General features: G+C 41.4%; 1 protein-coding gene across 1 annotated transcript in view; it reads right to left on the bottom strand.

Moving 5' to 3' along the window:
* LOC135517654 (band 4.1-like protein 4) overlaps positions 1-20,650 on the bottom strand; it is an 85,957-nt gene that overhangs the window by 48,229 nt on the left and 17,078 nt on the right. Inside the window, exon 3 of the mRNA XM_064942155.1 lies at positions 2,399-2,503. Within this exon, the coding sequence (XP_064798227.1) occupies positions 2,399-2,503 (105 nt within the window). The remainder of the gene's footprint in view (positions 1-2,398; positions 2,504-20,650) is intronic.

Here is a 20,650-nt window from a genome sequence, read left to right as displayed (position 1 = left end):
TGCAATTACAGAGATCATAAGTTTCCTGTAGTGACCTAGCCAGTCTCCTGACATGAAACCAATAGAAAATCTTTGGAGGGAGCTGAAAGTCCGTATTGCCCAGCGACAGCCCCAAAACCTGAAGGATCTGGAGAAGGTCTGTATGGAGGAGTGGGCCAAAATCCTTGCTGCAGTGTTTGCAAACCTGGTCAAGAACTACAGGAAACTTATGACCTCTGTAATTGCAAACAAAGGTTTCTGTACCAAATATTAAGTTCTGCTTTTCTGATGTATCAAATACTTATGTCATGCAATAAAATGCAAATTAATTACTTAAAAATCATACAATGTGATTTTCTGGATTTTTGTTTTAGATTCCGTCTCTCGCAGTTGAAGTGTACCTATGATAAAAAATTACTCTGTAGGCTCCTGACCCATTCAAACCACACACTCAAGCCAACTCACGTTTGGCTTCTGTCATGGCCGCCAGAATATCTTAAGGAGCAAGCCAAAAAGAATTGGGCCAAATCAGCAGGGGCAGTTCCCCATTAACCCTAACCTTAACCACACTGCTAACCCAAAATCCTAACCATAACCTTAAATATGTTTGTTTTCATACATTTTTATGATCTAGACAATTTTGACTTTGCAGCTGGCCCATCTAGCGGAAATCTGCTTCTAGGGCAAGATTCATGACAATAAACGTCAACCTGCTACAGTATCTATGTTGGTATGTCCTTTACGACTCCAGAGGGTAGGAATGATGTGAATGTGCATGCTGATGCAAACACGCCCTTGGGCCAAATATTACCCAAGCACAGGGAGGATAACCTGCCATAAACAAAAGCTGTGTATACATTGATAAAATATATTTTCTATAAAACAGACCGTAAAAGTTCTGTATCCAATAAGATTATTTTCTACAGAATTATTAATGAACTTATCTCCAAAAAAAACAAGGTTGGCAAAAATTCTAATTCAGATCCCCCGGTCAAACATAGTTGAACATCAACTCAGCGTTACAGAGATTTATCATCTCTAATTATCTCAACAGGATACTGGTTGTCAGACAAACTCAATCTGTTGTAGATAAACTGGAAAAACACAACACTGAGAAAAACAAGGGTGAAGGTGGAAAACGAGAGAGAAAGAGAGCGACGGGGTAGATAGAGGGGTGAGGAATAGAGAGAGAGAGAGGAGTGGAAAGAGAGGGGTAGTGATGGAGAGAAAGAAGAGGAAAACAAACTGAGCTATGTGGGTTAAAGGTAGACTCAGCGATATGACGTAGATGCAGAAATTAAACAGTATAGTGGGTCAATTGAAGTGCGAGGCTCAACTTATCTGCTATTTATGTGCCCTGGCTACCACACTGTGAACAGCGTGAAGCGCACGTGTGCAGATACTGTGTGTGACTATGTGAGAGCGTCTTGTATCTTTCATATCTGCGGTTCTGCTCGTGGCAACGTAATTTGTCTATCTTTTAAGCAGGGACATTAGCAGTAAAACAATGTATCTCTCTTTTTCAAACAAGAATCCTCTCTTGTACTGGGTGTGTGCTTATAGTGCATAGTGCATGCATGTCAGGTCATACATTAGATAAGTCAAACAGAGACAGTGATGCTGGTGTTCAAACATTTTCAGTCTCCTTTTACTGTTTTTCTTTCACTTAAACATAGCTTTTGAGTCTTGACACATGTACAGAGACATGCTTTCATCCTGCGCAGGTCTAACGATAAATCAGGGCTTGGCCGACAGCCCCCAGAAGGCATTGCACAGGATACCGCCCATCCATGTGAGCGAGTGAGCGGGGGACGTTGGGAGATTTATGTCTGTGTCCGAAACGGTACACTATAGTACACGGTACACTATAGTGCACAACTTTTGACCAGAGCCCTGGTCAAAAGCAGCGCACTACATAGGGAATAGGGTGCCTTTTGGGGATGCACACAGCCTATCATTGTGTTATTTTATGGCTCTGTACTCTGAGTGTGTGGAGCCCTGGGGCCCTGAATGAGTATTTACTACTCCTTTCCACCCCTACTCTACCCTGTCATGGCCTGGCCTGGACCTGCGTGCAACGCACTGTGATGGCACCTTCTGCCAATATTCACAGAACTGTTGTTGTCTTGTCTTTTAAAGCATACTAACGCATACTATTTGCACTTTGACTGGGGCAAGCTGAAGCTACCCTTTACAGATATCAAACCCAGACATCTGCTCAGAGGGAAATACCCTTTCTAATCTCACCAGCCACTTCGATTAGTGTATATGAAGGAAGGTAATCTCCTCTCCAGTGCACTATTCATAATGTAATGTCAAAAGCATGCCAAATGCATAAAGCCTTCCCTGGTCTCCAGTGAGAGTATACTGTACATCTGTATATGTATAAATATGTTTATCTAAATCATTGGTGACTGACCGTCTGGTGGCTGCGGTCACAGTAGCGCAGCCCGAAGTAGTCTGTCTCTGCCAGGTTCACATGGTTGAACACAAAGTCCAGCACCACCGACCCCTTAGTGGACTTCTGTGTAACACAAGAGGTTAGGAATTAGTGTCTCAGTCACATTAAATGTGTTGCCAAGCAAAGCCATTCTCAAGTAGATGTCAGTGTTTTTAATTGACAGAACATAAGATGGGTGACAGTCATATTATACTGTAGCAATTAATGCATTCTGAAGCAACGTGAAGTATTCTGAAATACCATGGTGGACTTCTGTATGGACAGTCATTTTTTGAAGAATAAATAGTTTCAACAATATATGGCATACAGTAGTGGTCACCAACCGTTCGACTGGTCCATCTCCAAGGCATTCCTAGTCGGTCACCAAACATTTCTGTAAAAACCCCAACCATAAAGCCATGCGTTCCTATTTTTTGTTGTTTTTTGCTTCGCTCTGTTGGGGGTAGGTGCACTTGATTCCGCAGCCCTAGCGCCGGGAAGGCAAAATGTTCCCATACATAACCATTTAATGTGTCTGAAGGTCGAACTCCCAGAGAGACAATCAAGTGCACCTAGAGGCCTACCTTTGGCCAATCGGATAGCTCAGAACACCGTGTCTGCACAGTTTGCTCGCGCTATAGACTGTAAAAAAAACTTTTAAAACCATGACTATAGAGAGACTCAACGAATACAGCAAAAGTCTGCTGTTTTTATGTGTATGTTTTAAGTTGTTATTCAAAACTGTCAACACTTTGTTCAACACCATCATAAGCCACAAAATGCGGGTTCTCCCAGTTCCACAAGCTACAACCAGCGCTGCAGCTGCAATGAAGGAGTTTAAGCAAAGTGTTCAGATCAGCTTGAGTTGTAATTATTAGCGGCTTCTGTCTTTTTTAATTATCAAGGGATATTTCACTTTCTCTGGTCATAGGAGAAACATGAATTGGTGCATGAGGCTACTAGCTGGAAGACTCCCCTTTTCTCAGCGGAGGGAAGGAGGGTGGAGTAACGAGAAGTCAGGTGAGAGGCAGCCATCAGTCCAGTAAAAAAAAGCTCATTATCATGCTTACTTAGCTGTGCCTCACAAGTAATACAACAAATTATTACCAGTGTGATCATATACCTACATTTAAAAAATATAATTTCAAAATGGTCTGTGAAGAACAACATTGGCAGGGCAATTCAAGCAGAGCCAATATGCCGTGATAATGTATTGGGCCTATAGCCTGCTCCACAAACCTCATTGCTACAGAACTGTTTTTAATTGGTTAATGTTGCATAGGCTTAATTTTTTAAAGTCCTGTTTAAAAAAGATCTGAGCGGTAGATCTCGGCCTGCATTTTTGACTCAAAGTGATCTTGACTCAGACCACTGGCATACAGCATAGCACATATTTTATTCACTTCAGGATGAGGACATATCGTCTCTCTTTTAGCTTGCCGTGTCTGGATTTAGAAATAACATGAAGAGACTCTATAAGAGAGCAGACATATGTCTCCAGGGAAATATGAAGAGATAAATTATTACTTTGCTATGCAGTGAAAACAGCCTTACACTGCAATTTACGCACCTCACCCCTCTTATTACCATTTCTCAGAGGCTTGCAAAAGTAATCTGCTAAAAGAAACAAACTTAGGGACTCTGATTTTAGTATGAACCAAACAGACCCTTGTTACAGTAGCATTTCCATAACACCTATCCCACTGTTACGAGATAATTGCCATAAATCTATATCTCCTTCGTAGGATGAAGAAAAATCCTTGACCGCATCTTTAGCTCAGTCAGCACTTTTGCTTTCCCTTGTAGATACAGCATCAATCCAAAATGTATCCACTGAGGATATAGTGTAAGTATATATTGCGATAGATAACCAATCATTTAATCAAACAAATCAATCCCAACTGGCAAAGCCTCAGCGAGGAGCAAAACCCAACCAAGCCCTCCTCTCTCACCTGCATTCAGTTACATTTACATTTGGGGCTCCCGAGTGGCACAGCGGTCTAAGGCACTGCATCTCAGTGCAAGAGGCGTCACGACAGTACCTGGTTTGAATCCAGGCTGCATCACATCCGGCCGTGATTGGGAGTCCCATAGGGCGGTACACAATTGGCCCAGCGTCATCCAGGTTTGGCCGGGGTAGGCCGTCATTGTAAATAAGAATTTGTTCTTAACGGACTTGCCTAGTTAAATAAAAAATACAACTTTTTTACCTTGAGGGCAATTTGACTACATCCCAAGAGAGGAAATGGATTTCTACTATGGAGGCATCGATGCATAGCCTATGCCAGTAATGAAAGATGGAGGTTTACTCACAGTAAACATCATCTCAAGGTGAGTCAGAGGCTGAAACACATGACAAATACACTAACATTCCAACCCAACCAAGGGTTTCCTACCCTCCTCTTTTTCTGTTTTCCTTTTCAAAGTCAACACACACATGCATGTATGTACACACACTCAGTTCCCTGGGGTATGATTGAGAGATCATTTTGGGTGGATCATTCACAGACCAGCGGTGTGTTTGCTTTGGGTTTGTGTTTCTATTTGTTCTTTAGCAGGACACCAACATCCATCTTGGCTGGAGGACATCACTCTCTCTTTACCTAATTCTCTCTGTTTGCTCTTGACACAGAGAGGAGGAAACAGTGTGTGTGTGTGAGTGAGTGAGTGTGCATCAGAATGTGTGTGTTTCTCTCTGAGATACAGTGGAGAGGACTGCTCTTCTTAACCACAAAGCACATTTTTGATGAATCACGTGGTGTACACTGACAAACAGACAGTATGATTTACGCCCCCAAAGGCATGAGCACACAGACCATGCTCGGCTGGTTAGAGACCAAACGTGACTGCCTAGAGCAGACTATGCCATTTTCAGCAGTAGGTTTACAATCAGCAGTGTGGGAAAACCTAGTGAATCTATATGGGTTTTTAGAAGTCACGGCTTACACTCCTATTAAGAATTCAAGAAGTTAAGAGCAGGTTGAGAGCTTCAAGTTCCTTGGTGCCCACATCACCAACAAACTAACATGGTCCAAGTACACCATGACAGTCGTGAAACGGTCACGACAAAACCTATTCCCCCTCAGGGGACTGAAAAGATTTGGCATGGGTCCTCAGATACTCAAAAGGGTTCTACAGCTGCACCATCGAGAGCATTCTGATTGGTTGCATCACTGCCCTTTATGGCAACTATTCGGCCTCTGACCGTAAGGCACTACAGAGGGTAGTGCGAACGGCCCACTACATCACTATGGCCAAGCTTCCTGCCATACCAGGCGGTGTCAGAGGAAGGCTCTAAAAATTGTCAAGACTCCAGCTACCCTAGTCATAGACTGTTCTCCCTGCTACCACACGGCAAGCTGTACCAGAGCGCCAAGTCTAGGTCCAAGAGGCTTCTAAACAGCTTCTACCCCCAAGCCACAAGACTCCTGAACATCTAGTCAAATGGCTACCCAGACGATTCGCATTGCCCACCCCCCACACCATTGCCACTCTCTGTTGTCATCTATGCATAGTCACTTTAATTAACTCTACCTACATACTACCCCAACTAACCGGCACCCCCCTGTATATATTGTTATTTTTTACTGCTGTTCTTTAAATACTTGTTACTTTTATCTCTTATTCTTATCCGTATTTTTTGAAACTGCACTGTCGGTTAGGGGCTCGTAAGTAAGCATTTCACTGTACTGAATATTGTTGTATTTGGCGCATGTGACTAATAAAATTTGATTTGAAGTCCAAGAAGACCACATAGTATGTGATGAGTAGGTCCAAGTTCATTCCTAAGGCATCTAAAGTAGAGCACTTCCTCATGTTAACAGTTAATTACTTCCTCTGTGATTCAAGACTCATCTGCATGTTTTCATTATCTACTCAATCTGCAGGTGCACTCCCAGTGAATCACAAGTGGGCTGCCTGTGTCTGACACAGGAGACAGGCTTTCTCGTGCTCTCTCTCTCCTCTCTCCCCCTTTCTCTCTCTGATACCCTACTATATCTATTGCTCTCCTTCTCTCGCCCCACCTCTCCCTCTTTCAGAGATGTAAACTGGTGAGGGCCCAAAAAGGTGCAATATTTTTTTTGCTGAGAAATTACATTTTATTTTTTACACATCTACCAATCGATGCCCTTCTTTGTGAGGCATTGAAAAACCTCCATGGTCTTTGTGGTTGAATCTGTGTTTGAAATGCACTTCTTGATTGAGGGAACTTACAGATCATTTTGTGTGGGGTACAGAGATGAGGTAGTTACTCAAAAAATCACGTTAACCACTACTATTGAACATAGAATGGAGTCCATGCAACTTACTTGCTAATCACATTTCTACTCCTGAACTTATTTAGTCTTACCATAACATTCAGTACTCATTTCAGCTTTCATGTGTTTGATTCACTTAAAAAAAATGTCTACAAACAAAATTCCACTTTGCCATTATAGGGTATTGTGTGTAGATCAGTGACACAAAATCTGAATTGAATCAATTTAAAAATCAGGCTCTAACACAACAAATGTGGGAAAAGTAAAGGGGTGTGAATACTTTCTGAAGGCACTGTAACTAGGCTCTCAAAGAAAGACCTTATGATATACTGTGTGTAATTGTTTTCAGAAATAATTACATTTTAGAGGCGAACAAGGCTGGTGGAACCGTTCATAGATATTTATAGGAAGAACCCTCCAAAGATAAAATCTTTCTTGATGTCTGCACACCCCAGCTCGCCATCATGGGCCCAGGGGCCGATTGGGACAAAAATTCATCCCTGGCATTTAGCCCACATCACCGTGCACTCACTGCACGCACCCCCCATCGTGCTCCTCTTTTTTCAACCAGCTCTTTTTTTAACCAGCTCATGTTTAAGACAAATACAACACATAAAAGCACCACCGGAGATACAACTTACCACTATAACTGTGCCTCTCTTGCCTCCCTGTTGTGCAGTCTGTCGCTGCATTTTCTCTGCCTGTCTGTCTGTCTGTCTCTGATTCACCTTGTTCTTCTCTGCAGTCACTGTCTGTCATTCCTAAGTGATATTACATACAGTATAGAGCCAACAAATTAAGGAACTGGCAGTAAATCTGTGTCTTTGTTTCCTTCCTAGCTCCAATGCAATCACCTATGAGCTGTCTGGTAACAGAAGACCATGAGTCCACACTACCTGTGCTGGGCCTAGCAACATCCTAGAGTAACACTTAATTTTAAGGGTCCATAATAAACCATTTATACGGCATTTACAAACTGTTTGCTCACCATATATTATGTCATTACTCCCATATTTTGCAAATGTTAGTAAGCTAGCTATTCACACATCACTGGTCAGCCAAATGCCCAAGGTAGACAATTATGACAACAAAAATTGCGCAAAAGTCATAAAGAAAAGACTGACTCATGGGCAGCCAGCCGTATCCATAAAATATACAGTACCAGTAAAAAGTTTGGACACCTACTCAGTGTTTTTCTTTAATAATAGTGAAGACATAAAAACTATGAAATAACACATATGGAATCATGTAGTAACCAAAAGTGTTGAACAAATCAAAAAATATTTTATATTTGAGATTCTTCAAAGTCGCCACCCTTTGCCTTGATGACAGCTTTGCACGCGCTTGGCATTCTCTCAAATAGCTTCATGAGGTAGTCACCTGGAATGCAGGTGTGCCTTGTTAAAAGTTAATTTGTGTTATTTCCTTAATGCGTTTGAGCCAATCAGTTGTGTTGTGACAAGGTAGGGTTAGTATATAGAAGATAGCCCTATTTTGTAAAATACCAAGTCCATATTATGGCAAGAACAGTTCAAAGAAATGACAGTCCATCATTACTTTAAGACATGAAGGTGTCACGGCCATTAAAAGAAGAGGACCAAGGTGCAGCGTGGTGAGCATACATTTTCTCTTTATTTGGAAAATGATGACGAACACTACAAAAACAAACAGTGAAGCTAAAGGCTATGTGCCCTAAACAAAGTCAACTTCCCACAACCACAGGTGGGAAAAGGGCAGCCTAAGTATTGTTCTCAATCAGAGACAACGATAGACAGCTGTCCCTGATTGAGAACCCTACCCGGCCAAAACATAGAACTACACAACATAGAACACCAACCCCAACTCACGCCCTGGACAAACCAAAATAGAGACATAAAAGGGTCCGGGCGTGACAAAAGGTCAGTCAATCCAGAAATTTTCAAGAACTTTGAAAGTTTCTTCAAGTGCAGTCACAAAACCAATCAAGTGCTATCATGAGACTGACTTTCATGAGGACCGCCACAGGAAAGGAAGACCCAGAGTTACCTCTGCTACAGAGGATTAGTTCATTAGAGTTACCAGCCTCAGAAATTGCAGCCAGAATAAATGCTTCACATAAAAGACATCTCAACATCAACTGTTCAGAGGAGATTTACTTGAATCAGGCCTTCTTGGTCAAATTGCTGTACAGAAACTAGAGGTTGACCGATTAGGATTTTTCAACGCCGATATCGACTATTGGAGGACCAAAAAAAGCTGATACTGATTAATCGGATGATATACGGACCTCTGAGACTATCACAGTACAGGTGCATTTATAAGGAGACTTGATTACACACAGGTGGATTGTATTTATCATTAATTGGTCATTTAGGTCAACATTGGATCATTCAGAGATCCTCACTGAACTTCTGGAGAGAGTTTGCTGCACTGAAAGTATAGGGGCTGAATAATTTTGCACGCCCAATTTTTCAGTTTTTGATTTGTTAAAAAAGTTTGAAATATCCAATAAATGTCTTTCCACTTCATGATTGTGTCCCACTTGTTGTTGATTCTTCACAAAAAAATACAGTTTTATATCTTTATGTTTGAAGCGTGAAATGTGGCAAAAGGTCGCAAAGTTCAAGGGGGTCGAATACTTTCGCAAGGCACTGTATATATTTGTAATAATGACAATTACAACAATACTGAATGAACAATGAACACTTATTTTAACTTAATATAATACAAATAAAATCTATTTAGTCTCAAATAAATAATGAAACATGCTCAATTTGGTTTAGATAATGCAACATCACAGTGTTGGAGAAGAAAGTACGAGTGCAATATGTGCCATGTAAAAAAGATACATTTAAGTTCCTTGCACAAAACATATGAATGCTGGTGGCTCAATATTCCCAGTTTTAGGTTATAGATATTATAAGAATTATGACGCATCAACTATTTCTCTCAATAACATTTGTATTTCATATACCTTTGACTATTGGATGTTTTTATAGGCACTTTAGTACTTTAATAGCCTAATCTCAGGAGTTGATAGGCTTGAAGTTATAAACAGCGCTGTGCTTCAAGCATTGCTAAGAGCTGCTGGCAAACGCAGTAACGTTTGAATGCTCACGAGTCTGCTGCTGCTGCCTACCACTGCTTAGTCAGACTGCTCTAACAAATATCAAATCATAGACTTAATTATAATATAATAAACACAGAAATACGAGCCTTTGGTCATTAATATGGTCAAATCCGGAAACTATAATTTTGAAAAGAAAAACGGTTTATTCTTTCAGTGAAATACGGAACCGTTCCGTATTTTATCAAACAGATGGCAACCCTAAGTCTAAATATTGCTGTTATATTGCACAACCTTTAATGTTATCTCATAATTATTTACAATTCTGGCAAATTAGTTCGCAATGAGCCAGGCGGCCCAAACTGTTGCATATACCCTAACTCTGCGTGCAATGAATGCAAGAGAAGTGACACAATTTCCTTAGTTAAAATTGCCTGCTAACATTAAATTCTTTTAACTAAATATGCAGGTTTAAAAAAATATACTTCTGTGTATTGATTTTAAGAAAGGCATTGATGTTTATGGTTAGGTACATTCGTGCAACGATTGTGCTCTTTTCGTGAATGCACTTTTGTTAAATCATCACCCGTTTGGCGAAGTAGGCTGTGATTCACTGATAAATGAACAGGCACCGTAATGATTATATGCAACGCAGGACAAGCAAGTTAACCTAGTAATAACATCAACCATGTAAAGTTAACTTGTGATTATGTGAAGATTGATTGTTTTTTATAAGATAAGTTTAATGCTAGCTAGCAACTTACCTTGGCTCCTTGCTGCACTTGCATAACAGGTGGTCAGCCTGACACACAGTTTCCTGGTGGAATGCAATGTAATTGGCCATAATCGGCGTCCAAAAATGCAGATTACCGATTGTTATGATAACTTGAAATCGGCCCTAATTAATCAGCCATGCGGATTAATCGGTCGACCTCTAAAAGAAACCACTACGAAAGGACACCAATAAGAAGACGACACTTGCTTGGGCCAAGAAACACGAGCAATGGACATGGTGGAAATATGTTTGTTGGTCTGATGAGTCTAAATTTTAGAGATTTTTTGGTTCCAACCGCCGTGTCTTTGTGAGATGCAGAGTAGGTGAACGGATGATCTCTGCATGTGTGGTTCCCACCGTGAAGCATGGAGGAGGAGGTGTGATGGTTTGGGGTGCTTTGCTGGTTACACTGTCTGGGATTTATTTAGAATTCAAGGCAAACTTAACCAGCATGGCTACCACAGCATTCTGCAGCGACACGCCATCCCATCTGGTTTGCGCTTAGTGGGACTATTATTTCCCTGCATCCAGGTGGAGACCTACTACCAGCAGGAACATGGAACACTCCATGTCTGTAAGTCATGCATATTTAAAGAAAAAAATATATATTTATAGCTAATACTCCACTCACATGAGGAGTGGAGAAGCCCTATGCCCCATAAACCTGTCTACTCCTGGAGTAACTCCCTGTCAGAGATACTGTGATTAGAGGGTTTTGCAGGAGGCCCTGGGAGGTCAGGGGTGAGGGCTTAGGTGTCAGGGGGAGTGAGAGCGAAGTTACAGAGTAAGGCAACTTTCAAACCAAAATGCATGAAACGCATGTCCAACAAGGCTGTTTGGTGGGGAAGAATGCTGTTTTTACGTTTTTAATTGGTTGATGGATCGTCTCGATGGATCCCCCCACACCCAATTTGTCTGATTTTACCCTTATAGTCCTCAATCAACAATGTTAACTCTTCCTTTTTCTTTCAAGAGCATTTGGTATCTTTATATATCTCTCAACAGGTGCAACAGAGACAGAATATTCCAAGGACCTCCAGAGCCTTCATATCAACTACATGTAATCTCTCCAGAGCGCAGAGAAGTAAGCTCTGCTGGTGGTAATATACTTTATGCAAACCTCATACACTACGGTGGTGTAAACCGGGTGATTCGAGCCCTGAATGCTAGTTGGCTGACAGATGTGGTATATCAGACCGTATACCACGGGTATGACAAAACATTTATTTTTACTGCTCTAATTATGTTGGTAACCAGTTTATAATAGCAATAAGGCACCTCGGAGCCAATATACCATGGTTAAGGGCTGTATCCAGGCTCTCTGTGTTGAGTCGTGCATAAGAACAGCCCTTAGTCTCCCAGACTTTTATTAAAACTAATGTGTCGTCCCCCTATTCCCAGGTGAGTCGACTGGGCCATGGAACTCGAGAGCAGCACATCAAAAACCTGCCACCCTGTTGTCAGCAAACAGTTCCCAGAGGAAGGATGCCACTCTCAAGGCTTCAAATTGTCAAATTTGAAATAAAATTAGGTATAAACAACTTATTTTCACTTTTTGGAAGGTTACAAAAAAATGTACCTATCCTGTTATTTTTACTAACTACTCTTGTGACTTGCAGATTTTCTCTATCAAGACAACACTTAGAGCGTATGATTCAAAAGGTTAATATCAATGAAAGTCTCCTATCAAGGGTGAATACATTTTCATTCGTGTATATAAAGACATCACACAGGTGTGCGAACTAAATATACATCCCAGGCAAGACTGAAAAATAGGATAAATAGGGTGCGTTTAGACAGGCAACCCAAGTCTGATCTTTTTTCACTAATTGTTCTTTTGACCAATCAGATCATCTCCGAAAAATATCTGATGTAAAAAACAAAACAAATATGTATATGTGATTGATCAGATCAGAACAGGGCTACCAGTCTAAACACAGGCAGGGCCAAGTTAATATAAGTCTGTTCTTGCATTCGGAGCAGTTTGTATGACTATAAGAAGTTACATAAATCTAATTACAGTGCCTTGCGAAAGTATTCGGCCCCCTTGAACTTTGCGACCTTTTGCCACATTTCAGGCTTCAAACATAAAGATATAAAACTGTATTGTTTTGTGAAGAATCAACAACAAGTGGGACAAAATCATGAAGTGGAACGACATTTATTGGATATTTCAAACTTTTTTAACAAATCAAAAACTGAAAAATTGGGCGTGCAAAATTATTCAGCCCCCTTAAGTTAATACTTTGTAGCGCCACCTTTTGCTGCGATTACAGCTGTAAGTCGCTTGGGGTATGTCTCTATCAGTTTTGCACATCGAGAGACTGAAATGTTTTCCCATTACTCCTTGCAAAACAGCTCGAGCTCAGTGAGGTTGGATGGAGAGCATTTGTGAACAGCAGTTTTCAGTTCTTTCCACAGATTCTCGATTGGATTCAAGTCTGGACTTTGACTTGGCCATTCTAACACCTGGATATGTTAATTTTTGAACCATTCCATTGTAGATTTTGCTTTATGTTTTGGATCATTGTCTTGTTGGAAGACAAATCTCCGTCCCAGTCTCAGGTCTTTTGCAGACTCCATCAGGTTTTCTTCCAGAATGGTCCTGTATTTGGCTCCATCCATCTTCCCATCAATTTTAACCATCTTCCCTGTCCCTGCTGAAGAAAAGCAGGCCCAAACCATGATGCTGCCACCACCATGTTTGGCAGTGGGTATGATGTGTTCAGGGTGATGAGCTGTGTTGCTTTTACGCCAAACATAACGTTTTGCATTGTTGCCAAAAAGTTCAATTTTGGTTTCATCTGACCAGTGCACCTTCTTCCACATGTTTGGTGTGTCTCCCAGGTGGCTTGTGGCAAACTTTAAACGACACTTTTTATGGATATCTTTAAGAAATGGCTTTCTTCTTGCCACTCTCCCATAAAGGCCAGATTTGTGCAATATACTACTGATTGTTGTCCTATGGACAGAGTCTCCCACCTCAGCTGTAGATCTCTGCAGTTCATCCAGAGTGATCATGGGCCTCTTGGCTGCATCTCTGATCAGTCTTCTCCTCGTATGAGCTGAAAGTTTAGAGGGACGGCCAGGTCTTGGTAGATTTGCAGTGGTCTGATACTCCTTCCATTTCAATATTATCGCTTGCACAGTGCTCCTTGGGATGTTTAAAGCTTGGGAAATCTTTTTGTATCCAAATCCGGCTTTAAACTTCTTCACAACAGTATCTCGGACCTGCCTGGTGTGTTCCTTGTTCTTCATGATGCTCTCTGCGCTTTTAACGGACCTCTGAGACTATCACAGTGCAGGTGCATTTATACGGAGACTTGATTACACACAGGTAGATTGTATTTATCATCATTAGTCATTTAGGTCAACATTGGATCATTCAGAGATCCTCACTGAACTTCTGGAGAGAGTTTGCTGCACTGAAAGTAAAGGGGCTGAATAATTCTGCACGCCCAATTTTTCAGTTTTTGATTTGTTAAAAAAGTTTGAAATATCCAATAAATGTCGTTCCACTTCATGATTGTGTCCCACTTGTTGTTGATTTTTCACAAAAAAATACAGTTTTATATCTTCATGTTTGAAGCCTGAAATGTGGCAAAAGGTCGCAAAGTTCAAGGGGGCCAAATACTTTTGCAAGGCACGGTATGTAGGCAGAAGCCTCACTGTGTTAGTGATGGCTGTTTAACAGTTGGATGGCCTTGAGATAAAGCTATTTTTTCAGTCTCTCGGTCCCAGCTTTGATGCACCTGTACTGACCTCGCATTCTGGATGGTAGAGGGGTGAACAGGCAGTGGTTCGGGTGGTTGTTGTCCTTTGATCTTTTTGGCCTTCCTTTGACTTAGGGTGCTGTAGGTGTCCTGGAGGGCAGGTAGTTTGCCCCCGGTGATGTGTTATGCATACCACACCACCCTCTGGAAAGCCCTGTGGTTATGGGCGGTACAGTTGCCGTACCAGGCGGTGATGCAGCCCGACAGGAAGGTTTCAATTGTGCAACTGTAGAAGTTTGTGAGAGTTTTAGGTGACAAGCCAAATTTCTTCAGCCTCCTGAGGTTTAAGAGGCGCTATTGCGCCTTCTTCACCACACTGTCGGTGTGGTTGGACCATTTCAGTTTGTCTGTGATGTGTACACTGAGGAACTTAAAAATGCCCACCTTCTCCACTGCTGTCCTGTCGATGTGGATAGGCGGGTGCTCCCTCGGCTGTTTCCTTAAGTCCACGATCATCTCCTTCGTTTTGTTGACGTTGAGTGAGAGGTTGTTTTCCTGACACCACACTCCGAGCGCCCTCACCTCCTCCCTATAGGCTGTTTCATCGTTGTTGGTAATCAAGCCTACTACTGTTGTGTCGTCTGCAAACTCGATGATTGAGTTAGAGGCGTCCATGGCCACACAGTCATGGGTGAGCAGGGAGTACAGGGGGGTGGGGGCTGAGCACGCACCCTTGTGGGGTGTTGAGGATCAGCAAAGTGGAGATGTTGTTTCCTACCTTCGCCACCTGGGAGCGGCCTGTCAGGAAGTCCAGGACCCAATTGCACAGGGCGGGGTTGAGACCCAGGGCCTCAAGCTTAATGATGAGCTTGGAGGGTACTATGGTGTTGAATGCTGAGCTGTCGACAATGATCAACATTCTTACATTGGTATTCCTCTTGTCCAGATGGGATATGGCAGTGTGCAGTGTGATGGCAATTGTATTGTCTGTGGACTTATTGGGGCAGTATGCAAATTGAAGTGGGTCCAGGGTGACAGGTAAGTTGGAGGTGATCCTTGTCTAGTCTCTCAAAGCACTTCATGAAGGAAGTTAATGCTACGGGGCGATAGTCATTTAGTTCAGTTACCTTTGCCTTCTTGGGTACAGGAACAATGGTGGCCATCTTGAAGCATGTGAGGACAGCAGACTGGGATAGGGAGAGATTTAATATATCCGTAAATACACCAGCCAGCTGGTCTGCGCATGCTCTGAGGACGTGGCTAGGGATGCCATCTGGGCTGGGAACCTTGCGAGGGTTAACACGTTTAAACGTCTTACTCACGTCGGTCACAGAGAAGGAGAGCCCACAGTTCTTGGTAGCGGGCCGCATTAGTGGCACTGTATTATCCTCAAAGTGGGCAAAGAAGGTGTTTAGTTTGTCTGGAAGCAAGATGTCGGTGTCTGTGACGTGGCTGGTTTTCTTTTTGTAGTCCGTGATTGTGTGTAGACCTTGCCACATACATCATTGAATTGCTACTCCACTTTGTCTCTATACTGACATTTCGCTTGTTTGATTGCACTGTGGAGGGAATAACTACAGTGTTTGTATTCGGCCATATTCCCAGTAACCTTTCCATGGTTTAATAGGTTTACACTTTCAGTTTTGCCCGAATGCCGTCATCGATCCACAGTTTCTGGTTAGGGTAGGTTTTAATAGTCACAGTGTGTACAACATCTCCTATGCACTTCCTTATAAACACACTCACCAAATCAGCATATAAACCGATATTATTCTCTGAAGCTATCACAGCCCGCGTGATCATCACAATCTTGAAGCGTGGATTCCGATTGGTCAGAACATACAGTACATGTCAATTACCTAGGAGACAGCAATAAGGAGACCCTTGCTGTAAAAGGGAAGGTACCAAAAGGAAGGTACCATTGACGGCCCCAGTATACACACAGGCAGCTTGAAGCAGTATGCATTGGTCTGATAGGGAGTTGACAAATTCGTTATGTACCTTTCATCACTGAAGCTGTATTCGCATTTACTGCACATGTTACTGAACAATCCAAACATTTCGTTAGTATCATTGATCCAAATGGGGAATTCACATACAATATCCAATTCATAAGCGTTGACTAATACGTCTAGGGTCATGTGGTGGTCTGGCAGCATGCTGCTTTCTAGTGATTTTACTCCCTCTTCATCTGAAATGCAATAATAAAAACATGAATAACAATAAGCCTAGTCAGTCAGTAACTTGGCTAACCAGGCTAATTAAACACCTGTGTAAATGTGCACATCAGCCAAACTATACCCAACCAATACAGCCTACGAATCTAGTCGCAGTTTAATTGGGAGGTGCATTTTTCTTGCCAACTTTTTCAGTCACCGATTAATACATAGGCAGTGGAATTAAGTAGTTTGACAAAATGTGTTCAGAAGTCAGTAAAATGTCTTTTAAAATATAGCTAGCAAATATAGCTATATTTTTATTTTCTAGAAACCTAGCTAACATTAGCTACATGGCAGTGATGATGGTGGGAGTCAGCTGTTCCTGCAGTAGTTTCAATTTAGCTAGCTATCTAGCTAATGTTAATGGCATTTATATAAACTATCAATCAGATGATTAACTAGCAAATATATTCATTTTCTCCTCATATATATAATTGTTAAGGGAATTTTTATCAATAATGACTAATTATGTATACATTTCAATCAGGACTGACTAATCAGAATACTATTATGTTACTGTATATGTATGAATTCTCTTTCTTAATCCTAGTACTGAATATAATGTGTGTAAATATAATCAAGAATTAGAACAATGACTGTCTGTTCCTTGGTAGAAATGAATGAACTATATCTTCAGACTGGCTAGAATGCTTATCTACACAAGAAGACCTTGGCTCGGTCATAAATAATATTACATTGGTAGGGAGACGATGTGGGAAGGCTTGAGATACTGCCTTTGTACCAGGGTGGGAGAAGAGACGGAACAGTTCGAAAACTAATGACGTCATTTTCAGTTTATAACCTGTGGTAAACTGTATCGTGTTCAGTACTCTCGTGAATAAACTCTGCTGTTTGACTTTAAGACTGGGCTCTGACCATTATTATAAAATAAGGATCTTACAAATCCTTATGAATTGACAGAGTGTTTCATTTTAATTGGGTATTAAAACATAGTGCAATTTAATTCCTGCAACAATAATGCTGCCTGATAAAGCGAGCCAGTTGATGGTAAAGCTGGGGCGGCAGGTAGCCTAGTGGTTAGAGCATTGGGCCAGTAACTGAAAGGTCTAGCTGACAAGGTGAAAATCTGTTGTTCTGCCCCTGAACAAGGCAGTTAATCCACTGTTCCTAGGCTGTCATTGTAAATAAGAATTTGTTCTTACCTGACTTGCCTAGTTAAATTTGAAAAAGCTAGGATGAATGCCAGATAGCTAACCCAACAGCAACTGTCAATGCAATGGCTGGTCTGTAGTTTGTCTGTCATGCCTTTTCAACCAAAAATCTATGTACACAGATAAGAGACAATTACCTTCAAGGTGATTGTTTTGCTTTTCTTTACCACATCCTCTCTTGTGCATGTGGTGAGCAACTTCCTGATATTTGATTGATGGAACAATCCAGCCAATGGTTAGGCGGCTGTGGCTTTGACAGAGGGAACTGATTGGTCAGGTGTAAAAGGTCTGCATCCAGAGAGTAAATCAAGATTTTACTTGCAAATTTCTTCCTACAAATTTACAAATCTTTCTACAATGTGACAACAGTGACAGAACTGAGAGCGATCGCAGATTCAAAATCTGCAATTGTATTTTTGAATAACAGCAGTCGTAAATGGACTTGCAATAATTCTGAAAATGAATTATGTTTGCAAATCTTATTGATTGTAATAAAATGTAAAGTTACAAGTTTGCGACCAATGTTAAATCTTTCAAACATCATGATACTAGTTTGCGAAATTAATTTACACATTTGCGAATCGTACTTGCAACCACAAAACTCAATTTGCAACCACAAAATGTAAAATGCAAACTCACATAGTTCTGTCATCATTATAATCCCTTATTGAACGAGGAGAGAGCGAGAGAGACATTTCAGCAGAAGGTAGCCTATAAAATAATGATAGACTAACTAAATAGCTAATTCAAAACATAACTAGCCATGCTACAAGCTATTAGCAAGTTAATTTGTATCTATAAGCATTAATGTTGTTGACTCATTGTTGCCTTTGCACCAGCAGTGTTGAGAAATACATCTGACACCATTATTTGAAAGCTGGGATTCCCCTCTATTAAACAGTAGGCTAGCCATGTAATTCTGACAATGCTAAAAATAGTCTAAAAATAGCCTAATTGACAAATAGCTTCCATGCTGTGCGTAGAGCTCCATTGAAACCATATTTTAGCCTTATAAGGTTATAGATAAACATTTTTAATCCCTGCTTTAACACACCACATTGTAGCCTAAACAGCAGCTGCTCAGCAGGACCTTGATAGGCAGACTTGGGTGTGTTTTAAGTGCTGGATCAAAAACCTGCATACTCAAAAGCTCTTCAGGTGGAGGGTAGACCACATGTACAGTAGCCTAACAGTGCAGTTATTATACTTTGTGGGGGGGTTAAGTGCCTTGATCAAGGGCACAATGGCAAGAGATAGTACCCTTCATGGGATCAGAGACCAGTTGCCTTCTAGTGTCACTACCACATTTATGCTGTCTTTTTCAGGTAGGCTACATAGAGACGCCACCAATTATTGGTCATGGAAATTGTGTTCACATTATGGAGAATTCATGGAAAAGTCATGAAATTCCATCTGCCAAAAAGTGTACGAACTCTTAAACAGTGAAAAATCTGAGGTCTCTATAGCATAAGGTCATTTGGGAATTTCTGTGAAAAAAAGACAGCTCTTGCACCTCTTTCATCCCAAGTCAAGCATTGGGCACGGTAGGGATGCATTCTGTGCTCTGTAAACGAATTTGACCATTCACGATTCACGTGGATGGCCTATTTTGAAATCAAAACGGTGAATATCGCCGAAAAGCGCCAAGTTTGCTTCCCTGCACTTTAACCGCCGCTCCCCCTTCCTTCCCCCTCTTCACCAGCCTTTCTCCCCTCTCTTTCCTTTACTCTCTCTCTCCCTCCCTCTCTCTCTCTGATTAAATCACATGATGCATACCAGCTAGACGGCTGTCTCACGCGTCACACCAGCTCTGTACTTCATTCTCTTTATGACTGTGAGATGGATGTGTGTGTTAAAGACATGCTCCATAACTTTGGCAACTAGTAAGTATGTTTTAAGCCTTTGGGCTGGATGTGTCAATGTGTAGCTCATACATGCACAATCTATGACAAGAATTACTGTCTTACCTCAATAAGCCACGTAATCCCTAGTTTGAAAGCGACTGTTTACTGGATGCGGTGTGGCGCCATTTTTTGATGTCACATAATTGCCGTGCTCAACTTGTTTTCATTTCAAAGACTCCACATGTCGACTTCACTTGTCTCTCTGCACCTCATTTATCATAAGACATTATGAATACGACTGCTGTGATTCGACGTGCCATGAGTTCTGTGATTATGACCGCTTTTGACAACCGCATATCGTTTGTCTATGCTTCGCTGAATAAAACCTACGCTTATCAAGTCAGCTATAATAATACAGTATATTGAGTCTGATTGCTTCTCAATGTCTATGTGAGCACAGAATCTATTCTGCCCCATGTTGCTTACAGAGTTTGCAGGATCATGGCGTGATCACAGCCACATATTTGTAGTGCTTATGTTCATTCATGACTCACAAGTATACCACAACCCACGTTAACATAATTTTTGCACTCAGTTACCATTGCGTGATTAGCTGTGGAGAAGAAAGCATCCAACTAATTTTCATGACTGGCCTGGCAAACAGGGAATAATTGTGATCACTGCTGCTTTCTCTGGCCCTAAGTGCCCAAAGGGGGAAACCCCACTGAGTGCGCTACAAATTGATCATCCATTTGAGTTCATTCTTACTGCAAAGTTTAATCCTTGTTTGACATTCTACTTCTTGCTTGTTGACTTGAACTCTCTCTGACTGGTTTTGGAATCGCTGTGAAACACGCAACTATGCTTTCTGTGTTAGGATAGGTAGCCCCCAGCCGTCAGATATGGTAGAAGCGCTCAAGCAGTAACGATTCCAACTAACTCCAGAATCACAATTTCTGTTTTAAGACCAATGGCTATAACAAGGAAGTTAGTGTATGGCTGTTACAACTTACAACGCATCTTTCCTTTAGGAACTCAGTAGTACAGTACATATGGCCTCAGTGAATTTATGTAGAGTACATACTATGGAGGCCTATATACTTAAGTGCATGGCTTCAGTACAGTATGCATGGTTGGTCTCGGTTTGTCTCAGCACTTTTAGGGATGAAGGCCCTAAAACATGTCAAAGACTCTAGCCACCCA

This window comes from Oncorhynchus masou, chromosome 28 (assembly GCF_036934945.1).
Source record: "Oncorhynchus masou masou isolate Uvic2021 chromosome 28, UVic_Omas_1.1, whole genome shotgun sequence".
Taxonomy (NCBI): domain Eukaryota; kingdom Metazoa; phylum Chordata; class Actinopteri; order Salmoniformes; family Salmonidae; genus Oncorhynchus; species Oncorhynchus masou.
The sequence above is the reverse complement of the archived record's forward strand: the minus strand, read 5'-3'. Positions and strand labels throughout refer to the sequence as shown.